We start from the raw sequence: 17,573 nt of genomic DNA, 5'->3' as shown, positions 1-17,573 counted from the left end.
CATGTGTTCTCGGCGTATGTTAAATGGTGATGTATAAAGGTCACGAGCAATTGTTGTGGCATGTCAGTGCCTTGGGGCTATGGAAAATGTGTACGTCGTAAACAGTTTTGCAATGAGCCCGATGTTATCTGGATAGGGTGCTTCAAGCTTTTGTTGGCTTTTAACGTCCCCAAGGCAAAGGTTGAGCATTGGTGCCTGACGGTGCAGCTCAATTTGTCGCAGGCGCGCTTCCCTAGCCTTAATTGATAATTGCGTAAACGAGCTGAAAAATATCGTCATGTGCACCGCACACGCGGAACTCGCCAACACCCGTAAACGTGAGTGCTCCTTGGTTGCTGCAAAGTCATGGTGACCTTGGCTGTCAAGTTTTTCATGGTTTAGTTCCTTGCGGGGGGTGGGGTTATCCTCAATTTGAAACCTGTAGGAGGCAATTCTGGCATTAATATGGCATGAAGGGGAATACAAGTTTGGCCGTTCTTTTATTTTTCATTTTGTTTTTCCACCGGATTTAGTTTGTTTCAGCTGGCAATATCAAATATCCCCCGCTTAGTGTACATTGGTTATGTTTAGATGGCATACATTACTTTTATTAACATGTTTTTATCATGGTAATACAGATTGTTGGGAGTGGTACAGTGGTTGGCACACTGCGCTGTGAACCTGGCGACTTGAGTTTGATTCCTGGCCACGGTTAACATAAATGGCTAAGAGTGATATCTTAAAGTGACTATGTGCAAACAGAAAATCCAAGAAAAGACAGCAAAATATTGCATAAAAAGCACCATACACCAACGCTGTGTACAAAAATCTCAGTGGGATGCAAGTCAAACAACAACAACAACCACAAGACAACTTAGATTAAGGTCATCAGTCCAACTCTGTACTACAACAAACAGACATGGCCAAACCGAAAAACTTTTCAAAAATCACTAAAATAAAGCCATAAAAGCAATGAAACAGTAATATGAAGCATGGTCAAACAACCTCCATGACTCATGCTGCTTGGTCAATCCAGCAGTGGATTGTCAAAAGGGCCGCATATTTTTTAATGCACAGCTTGATTCCACTGTTTCAGTGCTGTGAAATATCTCCATGCCAAAGATGTCTGCGTTGTATAAACACTGGCGATGGTGATTAAATTATATGCTTGCTAAAGTATGCAAGCCATGAAATACCAAAAAGTTTGTGTAAAACTGAACTTTAATCAACATTGATTTGAGCATCGATGTTTGCCTTGAAAATGTGTGTTCTGTTTGCAGATCAAGGCAGTAAATACAAGACTCAGATTTTTATCTAGATGCATTAATCTCGTACTTGTATATGCAAGCAGTCATTGTGTTCACGCGCATGGTCCATCTGTTCATGTGTATCGGCTGTCTTCAGAAGTGACACATTTGTAACACATGTTGGGATCATCAACTTGTAGAGGCTTGAGAGCCATAATGTTACCTGGACGACGCTGTGCGATGTGCTATGGGAGACTGTTTCTGAAGATGCCAAGAACTCCACTTCTCCAAAGTTGTGTTCAACCCTCCCTCATGGGCATGCAAAGAGAAAGCAACAAGCTGAGAAGTGTACAACGATACACAGAGACGTACGTGCTCTTTTTGTTGCGCAGTTCCTAGCAACGTCGATCACAACATGGACCTGTTTACAGACATCGTTGACTTAAAATAGTAAGTGGACTTGGGCAGAACATTGCATCAACGGATGATAACCGGCTGGTTGAAACTTGGCAATGTCAATCTTGATTTGACACTTTCGTGACTGCAGGAATCCATACTCTTTGGCTCTTTCGGTAAAGTCACGTAGTTAGAAAAATAATAGATCACGACGTGCTTAGCAGTGGCAGCCAAAGGGCAGAGCCTATTGTACCAGAGAGGGCATCCATGAATTAAAACTGTGAGCTCGTTGCATCGCAAGACCGAGAGAGATGGGAGACCTAAATCCAGCAGTGGATACATCATGGCTGATGACGGAATATGTTTGTTGCGATTGGATGTGTGTGTCCGTTAAACGACGTCGTATAGAAACGTCACATGACATGCAGGGCAGGGCTGTGTTCTGGTATGAACTCTTCCCGACTGTGGCTGTGACCAAGCCGTACCGGTTCTCGACCAGGGGGCCGTTTGCGAGCCGAATGACCTCGTTATCTGCCCTGTTGATCTCGTGTCCAGCGGCCGCATGAGCTGCTGTCGGCAAAGTGACCTGCTCAATTGCATCTTGATGTCACTGCTTTTGTAAAGGCTACTATTTTTTTGTTGTCAAAAACAAGACTAGTTTGTTCCCTCGGGAATTAAAAGTGCGGCATTAAAAACACGGCATTTATGGTGTTTAACAATGTTTCCAGGTATACAATTTTGGTGTGGGGGGTAAAAAGGTTATGCTAATCCTTTTTCAATTCTGCAACAACAAAAATACCGTTTTCGCGTAAATGAATTCGTATTGTTACATATTAATGAACTTAGGAAAATTCTCTGTTTAGGTTTGCGAATTGAGTGTTTTAACTTCTTTCGCACCGTACGTAGCCAGCCGGTACTGCTTGTTGCATGGCTCAGTGTTGTGCACACTCCTTCAAACCCAGCTACTCGGGGTTCAATTCCCGGCCATAGCTAAAGGAGACGCAGGTTAAAAGTGGTTACAGTGTCGACCAGTGGCATCTTAATCTCAGGAGTTACCCTCACCCCACTGTGCATGTAATCCATGCGGAAAGGTGTCGCTCAAACGGAGCCCTTGCTCGTCACAAGGGAGCTCAACAGGAATGAAACGCTACCACCACCGTAAGATGACCAAGGGATTACTGACTCCCGATGCAAGAGAGGTCATTGTCCTTGGCGACGGGACTGCATTATGATGCTCGCTCAATTCATCCATACAACAGGTGTTTTGGGTTTGGAGGAAACGGGAGGACTTCTCCACAAATCTGGCCATCGCCTGATGAAGCTAGTTGTAATTACTGGCGAAACGTCGTACTCTGTAAATGTTTTGGCTTGGCTCTCCAACACACCGGTGATGCTGTACTAGTGACGAATTGACACGTTCTGTTTACGTGACAAACCTTACTAGTTGGTTGTGTCTGGTGGTGGTGAGTTTAACAACATTTTCGTGATCTAACCACACCTGTACTATGGATGATATTGGTCGCGAAAGCCTGCGTGTTAAGCTTAAGTCGGTTATATTTCCGATGTGAACTTGAGCATCCTCATAGGTTGGCACAGGTGCGAAGACGACTGGAGAGACCGTGGCGGCTCTGTTCGTGGTTTATGCCGTGTGCCGTTTAGGCGCCGTGTAGGGTCACTAAGGTCATCGTTAACAGCACTTGCCTCAACAGACCCATGTATGTTACATGGTGGGGGGGGGGGGGGGGTGTTTTGTTGTTGTGCCACTGATTTAATTCTGCCCTCGGATTACCGAGCCAGCATTGCCGAGGCTCTGGGGTCAAAGTCGGGCAGCTTGCACGTGGATTGAAACCGGCCTCTCAAGTGTCGTGAGTTTATGGTCTCACCAGTCCCGTCGCCAATGAATGCACGCACACACACACAAATTACATTAGCTTCGGTTTTTTCCCACTTAATTCGGTGTTAATCCATCTCTCAAGAATTAAAAGCTTCAGTTTGACATGGGTTATCCTTGGCAGGGAATGTAAAATGGTGTGTGAGACTGTTCTTTCTTTACATTGCTCACCGAATCTTGAATTGTCAATTTATTCCATGGCACGATGGTTACGGCTCAACCGAATGTCCATGGAATGGGAACAATAATCTCGTCGGTGTCGGCGAGTGTGACGGTCTGCCTTCCTCGATTCGATTCGCAGATTATTTTGTTTTGCCATCGGGACGAACGTTCGTGTGCTTCTCGTTGGCTGCTGCAGGCTTTACCTGGGCCGTTCGCAACGTGTACAAATCAATGTTCACACGGACCATTCGATACGCGTATCGGGAGTCCCAAGGATCGATTTTGATTGATGCACTTGTCCATGCCTGGGAATGGCGGACGAGTGCGCCGACAAGCATGGCGAGGTGCCTCGAGTTTACTCCTGAGCCACAGGAAGGGGGGGGGGGGGTACACGTGGATTAGAGATCATACACAGTCAAGTTATTGACTTATACTGGTAGGAACCTCCTGGTTACACCTGCCCACGGGATTATTGTGTCCGTCCGTCGTGCATCCAAAAATGGGAGGGGTGGGGCTGGGTGGGGAGGAAGGGGCTGGGTGGGGAGGGTGGGGCTGGGTGGGGGGTGGGAGGGGTGGGGCTGGGTGGGGAGGGGCTGGCCACCCCGTGGTGCCCTTATAAAACTCAACGTTTAACCTACTCACGCCGGCTTGTGCCCGCCCTCAGTCGGCCATATTTGTGGAATACACCACGCCGCCGTTGACCCTGGCCATTGACCGAGCAACCCGACGTTCCTACCAGCTCCCTCCGCAGGAATGTGTTTTACCAGGCAAGGCGTACTGAGCTATATAGCTCTTTTTCAGAAGCGACCTGGAAACACAATAGCTCAACGAAGTGGTGGAGCATATGTACATTTAAACGCATGATTATAAATGTGGAGGGAAAAACCAAAGGATCCGGTTATCAATCCATGCGACCACGGGGAGAGAAACAAGCAAACTCCAAATATACAACAGGCATCGGGATTGAACCGACGACCTGTATACCAGGCGAAGTAGTCGACATCTCGCTTCCGTTGGTTTTAGCAGCACAATTACTGGAAGAGGTGGTCTTAGACAACGTCCTACGTGCAGGAGCTGAACAGATTGTTTTTTTTCCATCGTGAGACATGAGAGATGATGATGATCGTTAAGCAGTGGATAGATCACGGCTGTGAAGATGAACCTGGGAATAATGTCGTTCATCGCAGAGGTTGTAGCACTCGCACTAACCACACGTGTCTCTCCAGGTTTCAACTCACAAAGCATAAACCCATCGGGCAAAATCTGGTCATCCTCGCAGCGGCTTTTGGCTAACCTTTTGAACAAAGACGGTCACTGCATCGCGCACTTTCAGCATGCCCTTCTGCGGCCGTCTGGAACGCTCTTTCGATATTAGGAAGCCACTGGATCTATGCACTTTTAAATCGCCTAGATTGAAAATTTATTTAGAACTGCGTTTTGTGCTTCGTTTGTCCTTCCCCCTCTGCAGCTTTTAGCGCGGTTGGCTCTTATCATCCCGAAATAAGTGCAACATACACACGAGGCAAGATCACCCAGACACGTTCCAGCTTCGCTGCGTTTTATTTTTCGTGTTTTTTTATGCATTTCTCACAAGCAACATGATGCAGCGGTTTTCATCACATTTTATTCTGCCGAGAAAACAACGACGCACAAAATAAGGGCAGGTGGATCACTCGCTTGTATGTGGACACAGCGGGTTTGCAATGGGGTGGTCCTTTAAAGCAACGGTAACATGACAAACTTTTACGTAATTCTAAAACATTTCAACGAGGCAAAACACATCCCCCCCCCCCTCCATTACAATTTTTTTGCATAAATCATGTGACGTTAAGCTTGGTGAAGTCATATAAAGTAACTTGTTCTCGAAACGTTGAACCGTTCCGTTGTGTATGAACCAACCCCACATTAATTCAGTGCCGTGATTTATTGAATACAACTGATGTCTCGTGCGGGGATCTTGGCTGGCTTTTTCAAATTTGGAAATTACGTTGGGCCAACATTGGCTCAGTGGTTCCAACCTCATGCCAACGTTGGCACCAAAGTTGACTTGTCGAGTTGTGTGGGGGGGGGGGGATTTTGTCCATCTGCGCTTGCCTTCAATGCTGTAAAGCATAAACCTACCAGTACTGGCAATCTAAAAGCAACGCTGTGCCTTGCTAAACGGTGCAGCGTGTTTTTCCAACAGCTTGCATTGGCACATTTCCCCAAGACACGTGTTCCGCTAGCCCATCTGTTTTATATTTTCTACGCAGAGTTGAAGCCTAAAACAAACTAAGCATACACCTTTAAATGTCTCTCTTTGTCTGCGCCATCATTTTAAAGCTCTCCGTGAACAAAGCCCCCGTGTGGTGGTGCGTGCGACGAGATGTGGGGGACCTTCTTGCGACGACGATACACGTGTGGTCATCTCGGCAGGACTGGATTGGCATTGGCGCTGTACTGAAAAATCCCACTGCTCTGAAAGACACTGCTGTGATGGGGAAAACAATAACTACTTAATTTTGGAATCCAGAATATTAACTACCCATAATATTTAAAAAAAATTCTGATGTTGAAGAGGCTCCCAGCGCGTGCAATGGAACATTGTGCTGGACGACGCGAGGCACAACCGGAAAATACACAGCTATAATTTACAATCGTTTGTTAATCTGCTGATGGATGAAGGCCTCCCAATCCTGTCACGCACGTGGTTTTATTTACCATACTTCACCACAATGGTCAGTGCAGGTTGGCAAAGAAGGAGGAGGGAGGTGCATCTAGGATTGGTTCAGATATCTCTCGCCGCTGATGTTAGACCAGATATCAAACTCAGGTAAGCCAGGTTCATACCACAATGCGTTGTGCCCACACACCATCTGTGCAACTCTACTGCTCGACAAGAGCTTTCCTGCACTGGTGCAGATCGTTTATCCATACTTCACGCTGGAATAAACTCCCAATTGCGGTCGGGGCTGCTGCTGATTTGAGTTATTTTTTTGGGGTGCGGGATGAATCGCCGATCATGCAGATATCGGCCAACCACAAAAGGTCGGCAGTTCACGTAACGCGATCTTCGCCAATTTGGATTTACTCGATCAATGATTTGCTTGATGATTAAACCCCTCGATTATTCTGTCATTCATAGCCTCGATTCTGTGTGAGCTCATTCAAAAAGGCAATGGTTATTTTGACGTCAGTTATTTTTACGTAACTAAATTTTGTGAGTATGTATGCTGAACTTATTTCGCACCGATCGCAGCCAACCATGCTAAAGTACGTGCGTGTGCACGCAGGATAATTTGCATTCCTATATCCGATTCCCGTCGCCCCTCTATCGATAATTCATACTCCAGCGGTCCCTCACTGGCAGTAGAATGTCAGCGCGTTGGGTTGGTTGTGGGGTCCTCACTGGCAGTAGAATGTCAGCACGTTGGGTTGGTTGCCGGGCCCTCACTGGCAGTAGAATGTCATCACGTTGAGTTGGTTGTTGGGCCCTCACTGGCAGTAGAATGTCAGCACGTTGAGTTGGTTGTTGGGCCCTCACTGGCAGTAGAATGTCATCACGTTGGGTTGGTTGTGGGGCCCTCACTGGCAGTAGAATGTCATCACGTTGGGTTGGTTGTGGGGCCCTCACTGGCAGTAAAATGTCAGCACGTTGGGTTGGTTGTTGGGCCCTCGCTGGCAGTAGAATGTCAGCACGTTGGGTTGGTTGTTGGGCCCTCACTGGCAGTAGAATGTCAGTGCGTTGAGTTGGTTTTTGGGCCCTCACTGGCAGTAGAATGTCAGCACGTTGGGTTGGTTGCCGGGCCCTCACTGGCAGTAGAATGTCAGCACGTTGGGTTGGTTGTTGGGCCCTCACTGGCAGTAGAATGTCAGCACGTTGAGTTGGTTGTTGGGCCCTCACTGGCAGTAGAATGTCAGCACGTTGGGTTGGTTGTGGGGCCCTCACTGGCAGTAGAATGTCAGTACGTTGGGTTGGTTGTTGGGCCCTCACTGGCAGTAGAATGTCATCACGTTCAGTTGGTTGTTGGGCCCTCACTGGCAGTAGAATGTCAGCGCGTTGGGTTGGTTGTTGGGCCCTCAGTGGCAGTAGAATGTCAGTACGTTGGGTTGGTTGTTGGGCCCTCAGTGGCAGTAGAATGTCAGTACGTTGGGTTGGTTGTTGGGCCCTCAGTGGCAGTAGAATGTCAGTACGTTGAGTTGGTTGTTGGGCCCTCACTGGCAGTAGAATGTCATCACGTTGAGTTGGTTGTTGGGCCCTCAGTGGCAGTAGAATGTCAGCACGTTGGGTTGGTTGTTGGGCCCTCACTGGCAGTAGAATGTCAGCACGTTGGGTTGGTTGTGGGGCCCTCACTGGCAGTAGAATGTCAGTACGTTGGGTTGGTTGTTGGGCCCTCGCTGGCAGTAGAATGTCAGCACGTTGGGTTGGTTGTTGGGCCCTCACTGGCAGTAGAATGTCATCACGTTCAGTTGGTTGTTGGGCCCTCACTGGCAGTAGAATGTCAGCGCGTTGGGTTGGTTGTTGGGCCCTCAGTGGCAGTAGAATGTCAGTACGTTGGGTTGGTTGTTGGGCCCTCAGTGGCAGTAGAATGTCAGTACGTTGGGTTGGTTGTTGGGCCCTCAGTGGCAGTAGAATGTCAGTACGTTGAGTTGGTTGTTGGGCCCTCACTGGCAGTAGAATGTCATCACGTTGAGTTGGTTGTTGGGCCCTCAGTGGCAGTAGAATGTCAGTACGTTGGGTTGGTTGTTGGGCCCTCAGTGGCAGTAGAATGTCAGTACGTTGGGTTGGTTGTTGGGCCCTCAGTGGCAGTAGAATGTCAGTACGTTGGGTTGGTTGTTGGGCCCTCACTGGCAGTAGAATGTCAGTGCGTTGAGTTGGTTTTTGGGCCCTCACTGGCAGTAGAATGTCAGCACGTTGGGTTGGTTGCCGGGCCCTCACTGGCAGTAGAATGTCAGCACGTTGGGTTGGTTGTTGGGCCCTCACTGGCAGTAGAATGTCATCACGTTGAGTTGGTTGTTGGGCCCTCACTGGCAGTAGAATGTCAGCACGTTGGGTTGGTTGTGGGGCCCTCACTGGCAGTAGAATGTCAGTACGTTGGGTTGGTTGTTGGGCCCTCACTGGCAGTAGAATGTCATCACGTTCAGTTGGTTGTTGGGCCCTCACTGGCAGTAGAATGTCAGCGCGTTGGGTTGGTTGTTGGGCCCTCAGTGGCAGTAGAATGTCAGTACTTTGGGTTGGTTGTTGGGCCCTCAGTGGCAGTAGAATGTCAGTACGTTGGGTTGGTTGTTGGGCCCTCAGTGGCAGTAGAATGTCAGTACGTTGAGTTGGTTGTTGGGCCCTCACTGGCAGTAGAATGTCATCACGTTGAGTTGGTTGTTGGGCCCTCAGTGGCAGTAGAATGTCAGTACGTTGGGTTGGTTGTTGGGCCCTCAGTGGCAGTAGAATGTCAGTACGTTGGGTTGGTTGTTGGGCCCTCAGTGGCAGTAGAATGTCAGTACGTTGGGTTGGTTGTTGGGCCCTCACTGGCAGTAGAATGTCAGCACGTTGGATTGGTTGTCGGGCCCTCACTGGCAGTAGAATGTCAGCACGTTGGGCCCTCACTGGCAGTAGAATGTCAGCACGTTTGATTGGTTGCCGCGCACGAGCAGCACGGGCGCTCGCAGGTCCTGGGAGAGAGCGTCGAGCCACGCCATGTAGAGCGCGCTGGGACACGAATCCTTGCGCCCCACTGGCATGCTGCTGCTCACAGCGCAAGAGAGACACAAACGACAAGGAAAAATAAGCCCCCCACCCAATCGCTTTACAGGGAGGTGAAGATGCGAGCTCCCCCGGCCAAAGACACGGACGAAACTTTCTCCCTGTTTTACAGAAGGCTTCAAAAACAGGTTGCCCGTGATCAATTTGTTACAGAGTGGTCCAGATGTGGGCCCCGGCAAAAGACACGGACAAAACTCCCCCCCCACCTCTGTATATATGAGCCTTGGTAACAGATTGTCTGCGGCAAGCGTGTTGCAGGGTGGTCCAGACGTGAGCCCCCCCAACCCCCCAAAATCAGAATCAGAACATTTGTACTGGAGGAGAAATTCGATGAGCTATGAAGTTCTTTTTCACAGATGTCCAGTGGGGGCACGGGGTCAGAACGTTAGAACAACAAACAGTACAACAACGCGATAGGAGTGCAAAGTATCGGTTAGGTAAGCAAATCGCTGAAAAGTAACATTTGAAAAAGAAACTTTTTTTATCTAACCAGATAAGGCCCACTGAGCTATTAGCTTATTTTTCAGAAGGGACTTTGCTACATGTTAAGCCCAACGAATTGGCTTATCACGTGTAAATGTATATCAGTAAAACAAACTTATCTAAGCGCATGCATCTATTAATTAATGAAGCCGGAACATTTTTTTCCCTTTGCTTAACTAATTTCTGTTTTCGCACCAAATCGGTGTGCAAATTTTTGTTAAATTAATGAGGATTAAACGGGGATCACAAGACATCTGGGCCACCCAGGAGAGTGCACACCGCGCCAGGCACCAGGTCGTCGTTTCAAGGTCGAGTCTACCTAGGGGAGGGCCCCCAGGACTGGTTGCGACATTCGTCTTATATTCTTGCTCTGCCGCCTGCCGCTTTCACAGTCGTAATCCGTATTAGGTGCGACCAGTGGGCCCTCTCCCAAGGTGCTTTGTGACACTTCACGTGGCCTCAACGTGCACATAGCCTGGCACAAGCGTCGTGGTGACGTCACCGCCACTTAGTGGCGAATGGCGGTTGTTGTGACACGCGCCCGTTCCACCTCGGCACGTGATTTTTCTGTTTGCGCATAGTCACTTAAGATGTTTTCTTGTTCATGTTTTTGTTTGTTGCGGTTGCACCCGATTCAAGAGCCGAATGGCTCACAGGGCTACACCTAATAAATGAAACTGAAATGAAACTGATTTCTTCATCGTGGCGAGGATGCCCCACAATCGCTTCTCTCAGCTGGGTCAAGAGGCCGCGCGCGTTTCTCCATCTCCAAAAAAAAAATATGTCCCATGGCATAGGAAAGCGACCTGCCGTGAGTTTATGGCTCCCTACTGAGTGGTCAAGTGGGGTTGAGGTGTGGGGGGGGGGGGTGCGGAGAGAGAGAGAGAGAGACCCAGACATCGTGGTGGCCACTCACACGACGACGAGCGCAGAGTCCCGGGAGTAATCCAGCAGAATCTCATTGAGCCGGATCTGGCGAGACGTCTGTCAACAAACACACACACGCGTGCAAAGACAAAGATCCCCCCCCCTCGGATAGCCTCAACAGCCTGTTGGGGCAAGTGCTGTCACGCAAGCACCTGGGTGGGTGGCCAGCACCACGCCCGACCGCATTTGTCTCCCTAGTGGTGACGTTTACATACCGCACCAGGTACTCATTTGAGGCCGAGTCGACCTAGGTGAGGCCCAGGACCTGTTCAGGTCATTGGTGTTGGCCGTGGGCGGTAAACGAACTCAGGTAGCCAGGTTTGTAGTGCAGCGCGCTAACCGCTACACGTGCACACACACACCAACACACTGATGATGCCTGGCCCCAGGACTGTGATTTAAGTTCAAACCATCGAAAACCCTGGATGCTGCTACGACCCCCACACACACAAGGAAGTTATTCGTAAATCAGTTCACTGATGTGATCACGGAATTTTTTGGGGGTTTTCTTGTTTTTTTACTTCTGCTTCTTCCACTCGGAGCTTAATTTCTCACTGAATATTGTTCACGAGCCTATAGCCCTTCCGAGGACGGGTGTATTGCAGTAAATCTGAAACATTCAAGCTAAAAGCAGACCGCGACGTCCTATGCATTGCATCCATTCGTGTGCATTTTGTAAGGCCGCGGTGACACAGACTTATTTAATTTTAAGGTTATAATTAACTGTTCATCATGACGTCCTTTTTACTTTGATGTCTCAACAGCGTTACGGAGATCACGTGACGTGAGGGTTCTGCCTTTGTCGTGAGGGTTGTAAGTTGACGCTGAGGAGGGGGGCGGGGGGGGAGGCGCCTCGCCCCCCATGTGGAGTGACGTTACCCGTACATGAATATTAATGACGGGGGGGGGGGATCCATGCGGAGTGACGTCACCCATACATGATTATTAATGAGGGGGGGGCCCACCTATTCACGATTATTAATGAGGGGGGGGGGGTCGACGGGGAGTGACGTCACGGGCGTTTAACTGACATTCTTGGGTAATGTAGTAAATGTTTGCTGGTAGACTGGAGTCGGCACGTGACGAGTAGTAGTAGTTGCCACGGCCGTAGCGAGGGATATACTGGATGCAGTGTGCTGGGCGCAGAAATATTTTCTTGGATTGCTGAGCCGGAGAGACCCGGCCTAAACAAAGCCCTGCTCCAGCCGGCTCGTTCTCGAGGGTTCATGGCAGATCAGAGCGGTAAGTGTTCAACGTTAATGGAAAATGATTGGTGGATGAGTTATAGCTAAAAAAAACAGTAATATTTTATTGATCACGGAGAGATGACAGGATGATAGGCCGAGTTGACCTCCAGCCAGGATTTGACCTCCTTACCTTCCTATTGGGAGTCAAGTTCGCAACCAACATTGCCAACGTGCTGGAGATGAGGGATTCGGGATTAGGGGATTTACTCTCGGGGTCAGAGGTCATGGATGGAGGATGCCGAGCGGACCTTGGTGCGGTGTCGCTGGATCTCCTCGTCAGAAATCTTCCAGGGGCAGTTCTTCCTCATCTCCTCCAAGGCCAGCTCATCCAGGAAGCCATCGTTGAGCCGATACGGGGCTACGGTGTCCTCGAAGCGTTTCTGACTGTGCGGCACGAGTGTCATCGTCGTCATCCGTTCATTCATCCGATCATCAGTCATCATGAGTAAGTCTTTATCGTCATTTGTCATCAGTAGTCACCATCATCATCACCATACAAATACCGAAGTGAAATTCAGGGAAAGAAAACGTAACGGTCAACTTAAAAAGCAAAAGTGAGGGTGTACGGTTAGAACGACGACCTTCATAGTTTTTTCGACCCATCTGGATAGTTCCAACATTTTTGGGTGACCGATTGCCTCGGTGGCACAGCCATCGAGTGTGCAGGCGGTGCAACTGCACCTGGGCCCATGGGCCAGATGGGCCCAGGTGATGCACTATGAAGAGGCGGGGGGGGGGGCGGTGGGGGGATTGGACAGGAGGCCCCCTTCGCGACATCACTGCATTGGCCAAATAATTATAATTATTTTATACTGATATACCCAGTCTGTCAATGTAGATTTTGAACAATATACGTGCCGATGTTGTCAATATCTCGAGCGTTTTGCTCATTGGGGGGTCTCACAGTTTTTCCCTTTGTGTGATCTGGCAACATGCTGTTTGCGTGTATGTATGTTGAACTTCTTTCGTACCGTACATAGCCAACCGTGCTCAATCGGAGGTGTGTGTGGGGAGCGGTAGTGTCGTGGTTAGTGTACTGCGCTACGGACACAGCGAGCCGTGTTTGATTCCCGCTCACAGCCACCAACGCCAGCGATGATTATCTGAACCGGTCCTGGGCTTCCCCTAGGTCGACTCAGTCTCACAAATGAGTACCTGGTGCGGTGTGTAAACATCGCCACTGGGGAGACAAAAGCGGCCGGGCGTGGTGCTGATCACCCACCCCCTCGTGTGCCATGCCGGCCTTTATAGGTGCTCGCTAACGCGTCTGTAAAGGCTACATCGGGGGATCTTTCTCTTTGTGGTGAATGCATCTGCGATCGCTGGGCGCTGCTCACTGTTCTGGCCGGGGTCGCTGGTTGATGTCGAGAAGGACGTTCACCTCGTGGAAGTTGAGCCGGAACTGGTTCAGCAGTTGGACCATGCTACAACAGGGACACGCGGGCACAGAGAGAGAGAGACATGGGGAGAGACGCACCAACAACACAGAGAAAATGAGCATCACTAGCTCAAAATACTGTAATTATGGTTGAGAAAAATTGCCCATTTTTTATATATTTTTGTTGTATGTTGAACTTCTTTCGTACCGTGCATAACCACCAGTACTAATCGGAAGTGTGGGACATAACACAAAAAACTAAACTATTGGATAAAGGCCTTTGCATACTGTAGCGTCATGGGGCGGGGGGGGGGGCGGTGGTTGTTTGACCATACTTCACCACACTGCTCAGTGCGGTTGGCCAAGGCGGGGAGCACAGGTGTCAGAGCATCGAAAGTCAGCGCAGCAAATTGGGATTTTTTTCATGCGCTCCAAATCTGCCGATATCCCCCGTAGCCGCCCGGCGGCCCACGCCACCTCTGCCGCATGCACCGTGACCCGACCACAGCAGCGTTCGCCTCCCGCCCTGTGAGGATTGGCGAGGTTGGATACATTCCGGTGGATTTGGTCAGCGTCTCCACATAGCCCAGCGGAAGGAGCAGGCAAGGACCGGTGCTCGAGCTTGCGCGACGTAAGAGACTCCCACTCGAGGTCAAACCGAGCGAAGGAAATTGAGGGTCCGGTCGTGGTGCGGCCGCCGGGAACCCACACGCGGCGCTCCTCCTCCACGCGGTTGATCTGGCCTCCGATGAAGACCCGCAGCTTGCAGTTCCGCCACCTCTTCTTCCTCGTCAGCAGGTACGGGATGAGGAGGGACAGTCCTGCAGCCCGTCGAGCAGAGCACACGGTCAAACTGTCCGGCGCCACCTATGCCACCGGCAATCGTTGTTGCAGGGTGATCCAGCACCGATCAGTTCACCGACTTTATTGGGTGAAGGCGCAGCCTTTGCAACTGCTGGCAGAAGGACATCCCGCTAAACACAGCTCTATAGATCCATAATACAGGGTTTTTTTGGGGTTAGATCAGGTAAATATATAAATGTGTCGTTAAACCCGCCACCACCCGACACAGCCAATTAGTAAGGTTTGTCACGTAAACAGATTGTGCCAGTTCGTTACTAGTACAGCACACCGGTGTGTCGGAGAGCAAAGCCACACCATTTACAATCTGAGTACGACGTTTCGTATTGGTGAAACGAGCTTGATGAAGCTATCTCGGTGAAACATCATTTGTGTCGCCGCTTGCATTTGGTTCACATCAGCCTCCCCCCTCCACGCGTCTCTCTCGCGGGGATGCTGCGGATCGCGCTGCGCCGGTACCTCCGTCGTCGAAGAGCCAGTAGATGTCGACGTACTTCTTCCCCTGGGAGCCCTGGAAGCTGCTGGGCGTTTGGGCGTCTGTGATTGCGGCCTCTGGGTCGGCTGTTCCCATGGACAGAGCGACGGGAGGCGTTAATGGGGGGCGGCGTGCAGACTGCAAAGAGGGTTAAACTTTTCTCGGTTGAAATTCTTTTTTTACATCACCAGGTAATGCCCACTGAGCTATGTAGCTCTTTTTTTCAGAAGCGACCTGGCCACAAATGATAGCTCGCCAAAGTGGCTTATCGCGTGGAAATTTAAGGCAGCCAGATACTCTCAAACGCCCGTTTATACACGTGGAGGAAAAAGAAACCGGAGGACCCAGAGAAAAATCCACGCGACCACGGAGAGATAGACACGCAAACTCCAAATATACAACAGGCTTCAGGATCGGAATCGAACCCACGATCTCCTGTACACCAGGCGAGGTAGTTAACATCTCCTAGCCACTGCAGCACCCATCATCTTGCTCACGTTGATGGTGGATCACCCGGCTGCCCCGATTTGGTCGCGAGATCTCGGTGCCTTGCTGTTCAGAGCTCGTGGTTGGGTTCACGACCGGGTGAGCGCTCATCATCCTGATTGTGATCGGCCATGATCAATTCACTGCTGGATGAAGGTCTCCGCAAGTTATTGCTGAGCGGCGATAAGGTGACATTTGTGGAAAGGGATCGAAAGTTGATTAGAACTGTGGACGCCACAGTTCTAATGTGGACACCACAGTTCTAATGAGCCTCACTCGCTGTGCATTAATTGCAATGTGAATTCCTACGACACCCAAACATCGTCATGATCATCATCGTTATGTTTTTCGTAAAATGATGCATTGATTCACTAATATCGATTCTGAAGCTCATGAAACATGGTTATAGTTGCACGTGTTTTTAGATGTGTATATGCTGTATCCAATGGGGTCCATGTCACCCCTCCACTGCGATGCGAAATTATAAATAACATCGAATCAATCTTGACCGTGAATTTTGACAATTCATTGCTTCTTCCTGGAGGTTGTATAAATCCAAATATAAAAGCATCGTCATCAACATCATCGGCAACAATCACGATCGTTATTGCCGAATTATTATTATTATTTCTGAACAAATACGGCTACTTTTTTTTCTCTTTTCGGCCACATGAGCGTCGAGCGACATCTCAAGCGGTCCCGAGGCGCCCTCTTCCCCGAGCCGTGCACTGGCCGGCGAAGCACGGCTGAAGTACCGAGCGCAGCGTGTGCATTGACTGAAGAGCGTGCGACCACAACGACGACGGTGCCTTCTGGGGGGCCGTGAGTCCCGTGAGTGCGAGCCACGCCACCTGCGCCGCTGCCGTCCCCGTTGGTGTGCGAGTGTCCGTTTTCCGTCCCGTTAAACGCCGGGTTGACTGCACGCACGCACAGAGGACAAAGAATCCCTCCATCCCTCCGAATGGCTTCTGCAGAAGAGTCCCGGTTGCCCGATTCACCAGGGGGGGGGGAGTGGGTGGAACCGAAGGTGTTATGATATCTCTAACTCTGCCCTTAAATGTCAACGGACAAGGTTAGGGCCACAGCTGTACGTTGTGGCTCTAACCGTGAAAAACGAGTCGGCGAGCACAAACACGGGCTTGGCAAGAGCCGCAGAGGTTCTCCCCACCCAAACAGGCCGAGGAGTCGGCGCTAAGCACCTTGAAAGGCGCTGGGGGCGTCAACTTTACGCCGGCCCTCAATGCCGGCAGGACACGCGCACGCAGTGGAGGGGGGGGGGGTGGCCGAGTTGCACCGTCGCGGCGGGGGGGCAGACCGCTGGGGTGCGTCGAGAAGGAGAGGCAGGAAGGGAGAACGTGGAGCCGTCGACAAGAGGCTTTAGTGGGTCTCACCTCGCGCCTGCGCGGATTGGGACACGTCCAGTCCCTCCTTCACCCTCAGGATGCAAACCCCGAAGTTTAAGTCGAAGGCGTCACTGCGGAACACAGGGAGAGGGGATGGACAGGGGGGGGGGGAAGAGCCGCTGTGGGTGGTGAGGCTCGCGTTGACGGGAAAGCGTGGACCCGATCCCCTCTCTCCGAGCGGTGACAAACGCGCACGGGGCGTTGCGTGTCCGCGGCACCTACTGGACTATGTTGATGTAATCCTCCATCTGCTGAGGGTGCTTGGAGCTCCAGTTCTTCTTGAAGCCCATCACCAGGACGTCCGGCTTGAACTTTCCAAGTCCGGCGGCCTGCCGCGCCAGCCACGAGGATATTTCACTCATGGTGCGGAGTTTGTGGGGGGGGGGGGGGGGGGGGGCACGGGGGAGGGGGCAACGGCCCACCCAAACTGGACACATTTATTAATTTATTTTTAGTAGTCTACAAATAAGATTAGAAATTAATTTCCTTGTTGCACCTGCGATTCCTAATGATGAGGGACAAAGCGAACCTCTGCCCCCTGCAAACTACAGAAGTCGAACTCCGCCGACCATCTCACTGCAACACCTTTGGCCTGGTCTCAAATTGAGCGAGATTCCGTCACAATCGCCAACATTTTGACGTCTACGAAATCCATGACTTTGTAAGACATCATCATCATCGCCACTCTTCCCCGCACTCCCCCCATCTTGGTATCATAGCCACTAGAAGTGAGAACGCAAGCGAGACGCGAGAGGCTTCTGGCTTTCCGAACGAACACATTACATAAGGTCGCACTCGTCACACACAAACTGCTCGCCACAAATGAACCACAGCAACTTGCTGATTTCATCAAGGAGCATAAATCATCACCCAAACTCCGGACATCCTCGCAGCAGCCTTT

The 17,573-nt window shown here is 50.4% G+C and overlaps 1 protein-coding gene across 2 annotated transcripts in view; it reads right to left on the bottom strand.

The window, feature by feature from the left end:
- Positions 1-9,138: 9,138 nt before the first annotated feature.
- The window catches only part of LOC133350915 (solute carrier family 12 member 3-like), a 31,605-nt gene continuing 23,170 nt past the window's right edge, over positions 9,139-17,573 (bottom strand). The window contains exons 18-26 of one of the 2 annotated variants that reach the window (XM_061565755.1): positions 16,895-17,001; positions 16,661-16,743; positions 16,025-16,186; positions 14,768-14,869; positions 14,157-14,268; positions 13,407-13,493; positions 12,318-12,453; positions 10,812-10,879; positions 9,139-9,394 (exon numbers count right to left, since the gene is read on the bottom strand). In XM_061565755.1, the coding sequence (XP_061421739.1) occupies positions 9,253-9,394; positions 10,812-10,879; positions 12,318-12,453; positions 13,407-13,493; positions 14,157-14,268; positions 14,768-14,869; positions 16,025-16,186; positions 16,661-16,743; positions 16,895-17,001 (999 nt within the window). In that variant the 3' untranslated portion in view covers positions 9,139-9,252. The remainder of the gene's footprint in view (positions 9,395-10,811; positions 10,880-12,317; positions 12,454-13,406; positions 13,494-14,156; positions 14,269-14,767; positions 14,870-16,024; positions 16,187-16,660; positions 16,744-16,894; positions 17,002-17,573) is intronic. The other variant, XM_061565756.1, reaches the window with a different exon arrangement.

This window comes from Lethenteron reissneri, chromosome 35, assembly GCF_015708825.2.
Source record: "Lethenteron reissneri isolate LAM-NWPU_2019-01 chromosome 35, ASM1570882v1, whole genome shotgun sequence".
NCBI lineage: Eukaryota > Metazoa > Chordata > Hyperoartia > Petromyzontiformes > Petromyzontidae > Lethenteron > Lethenteron reissneri.
This window is presented reverse-complemented; position numbering and strand designations above follow the sequence as displayed.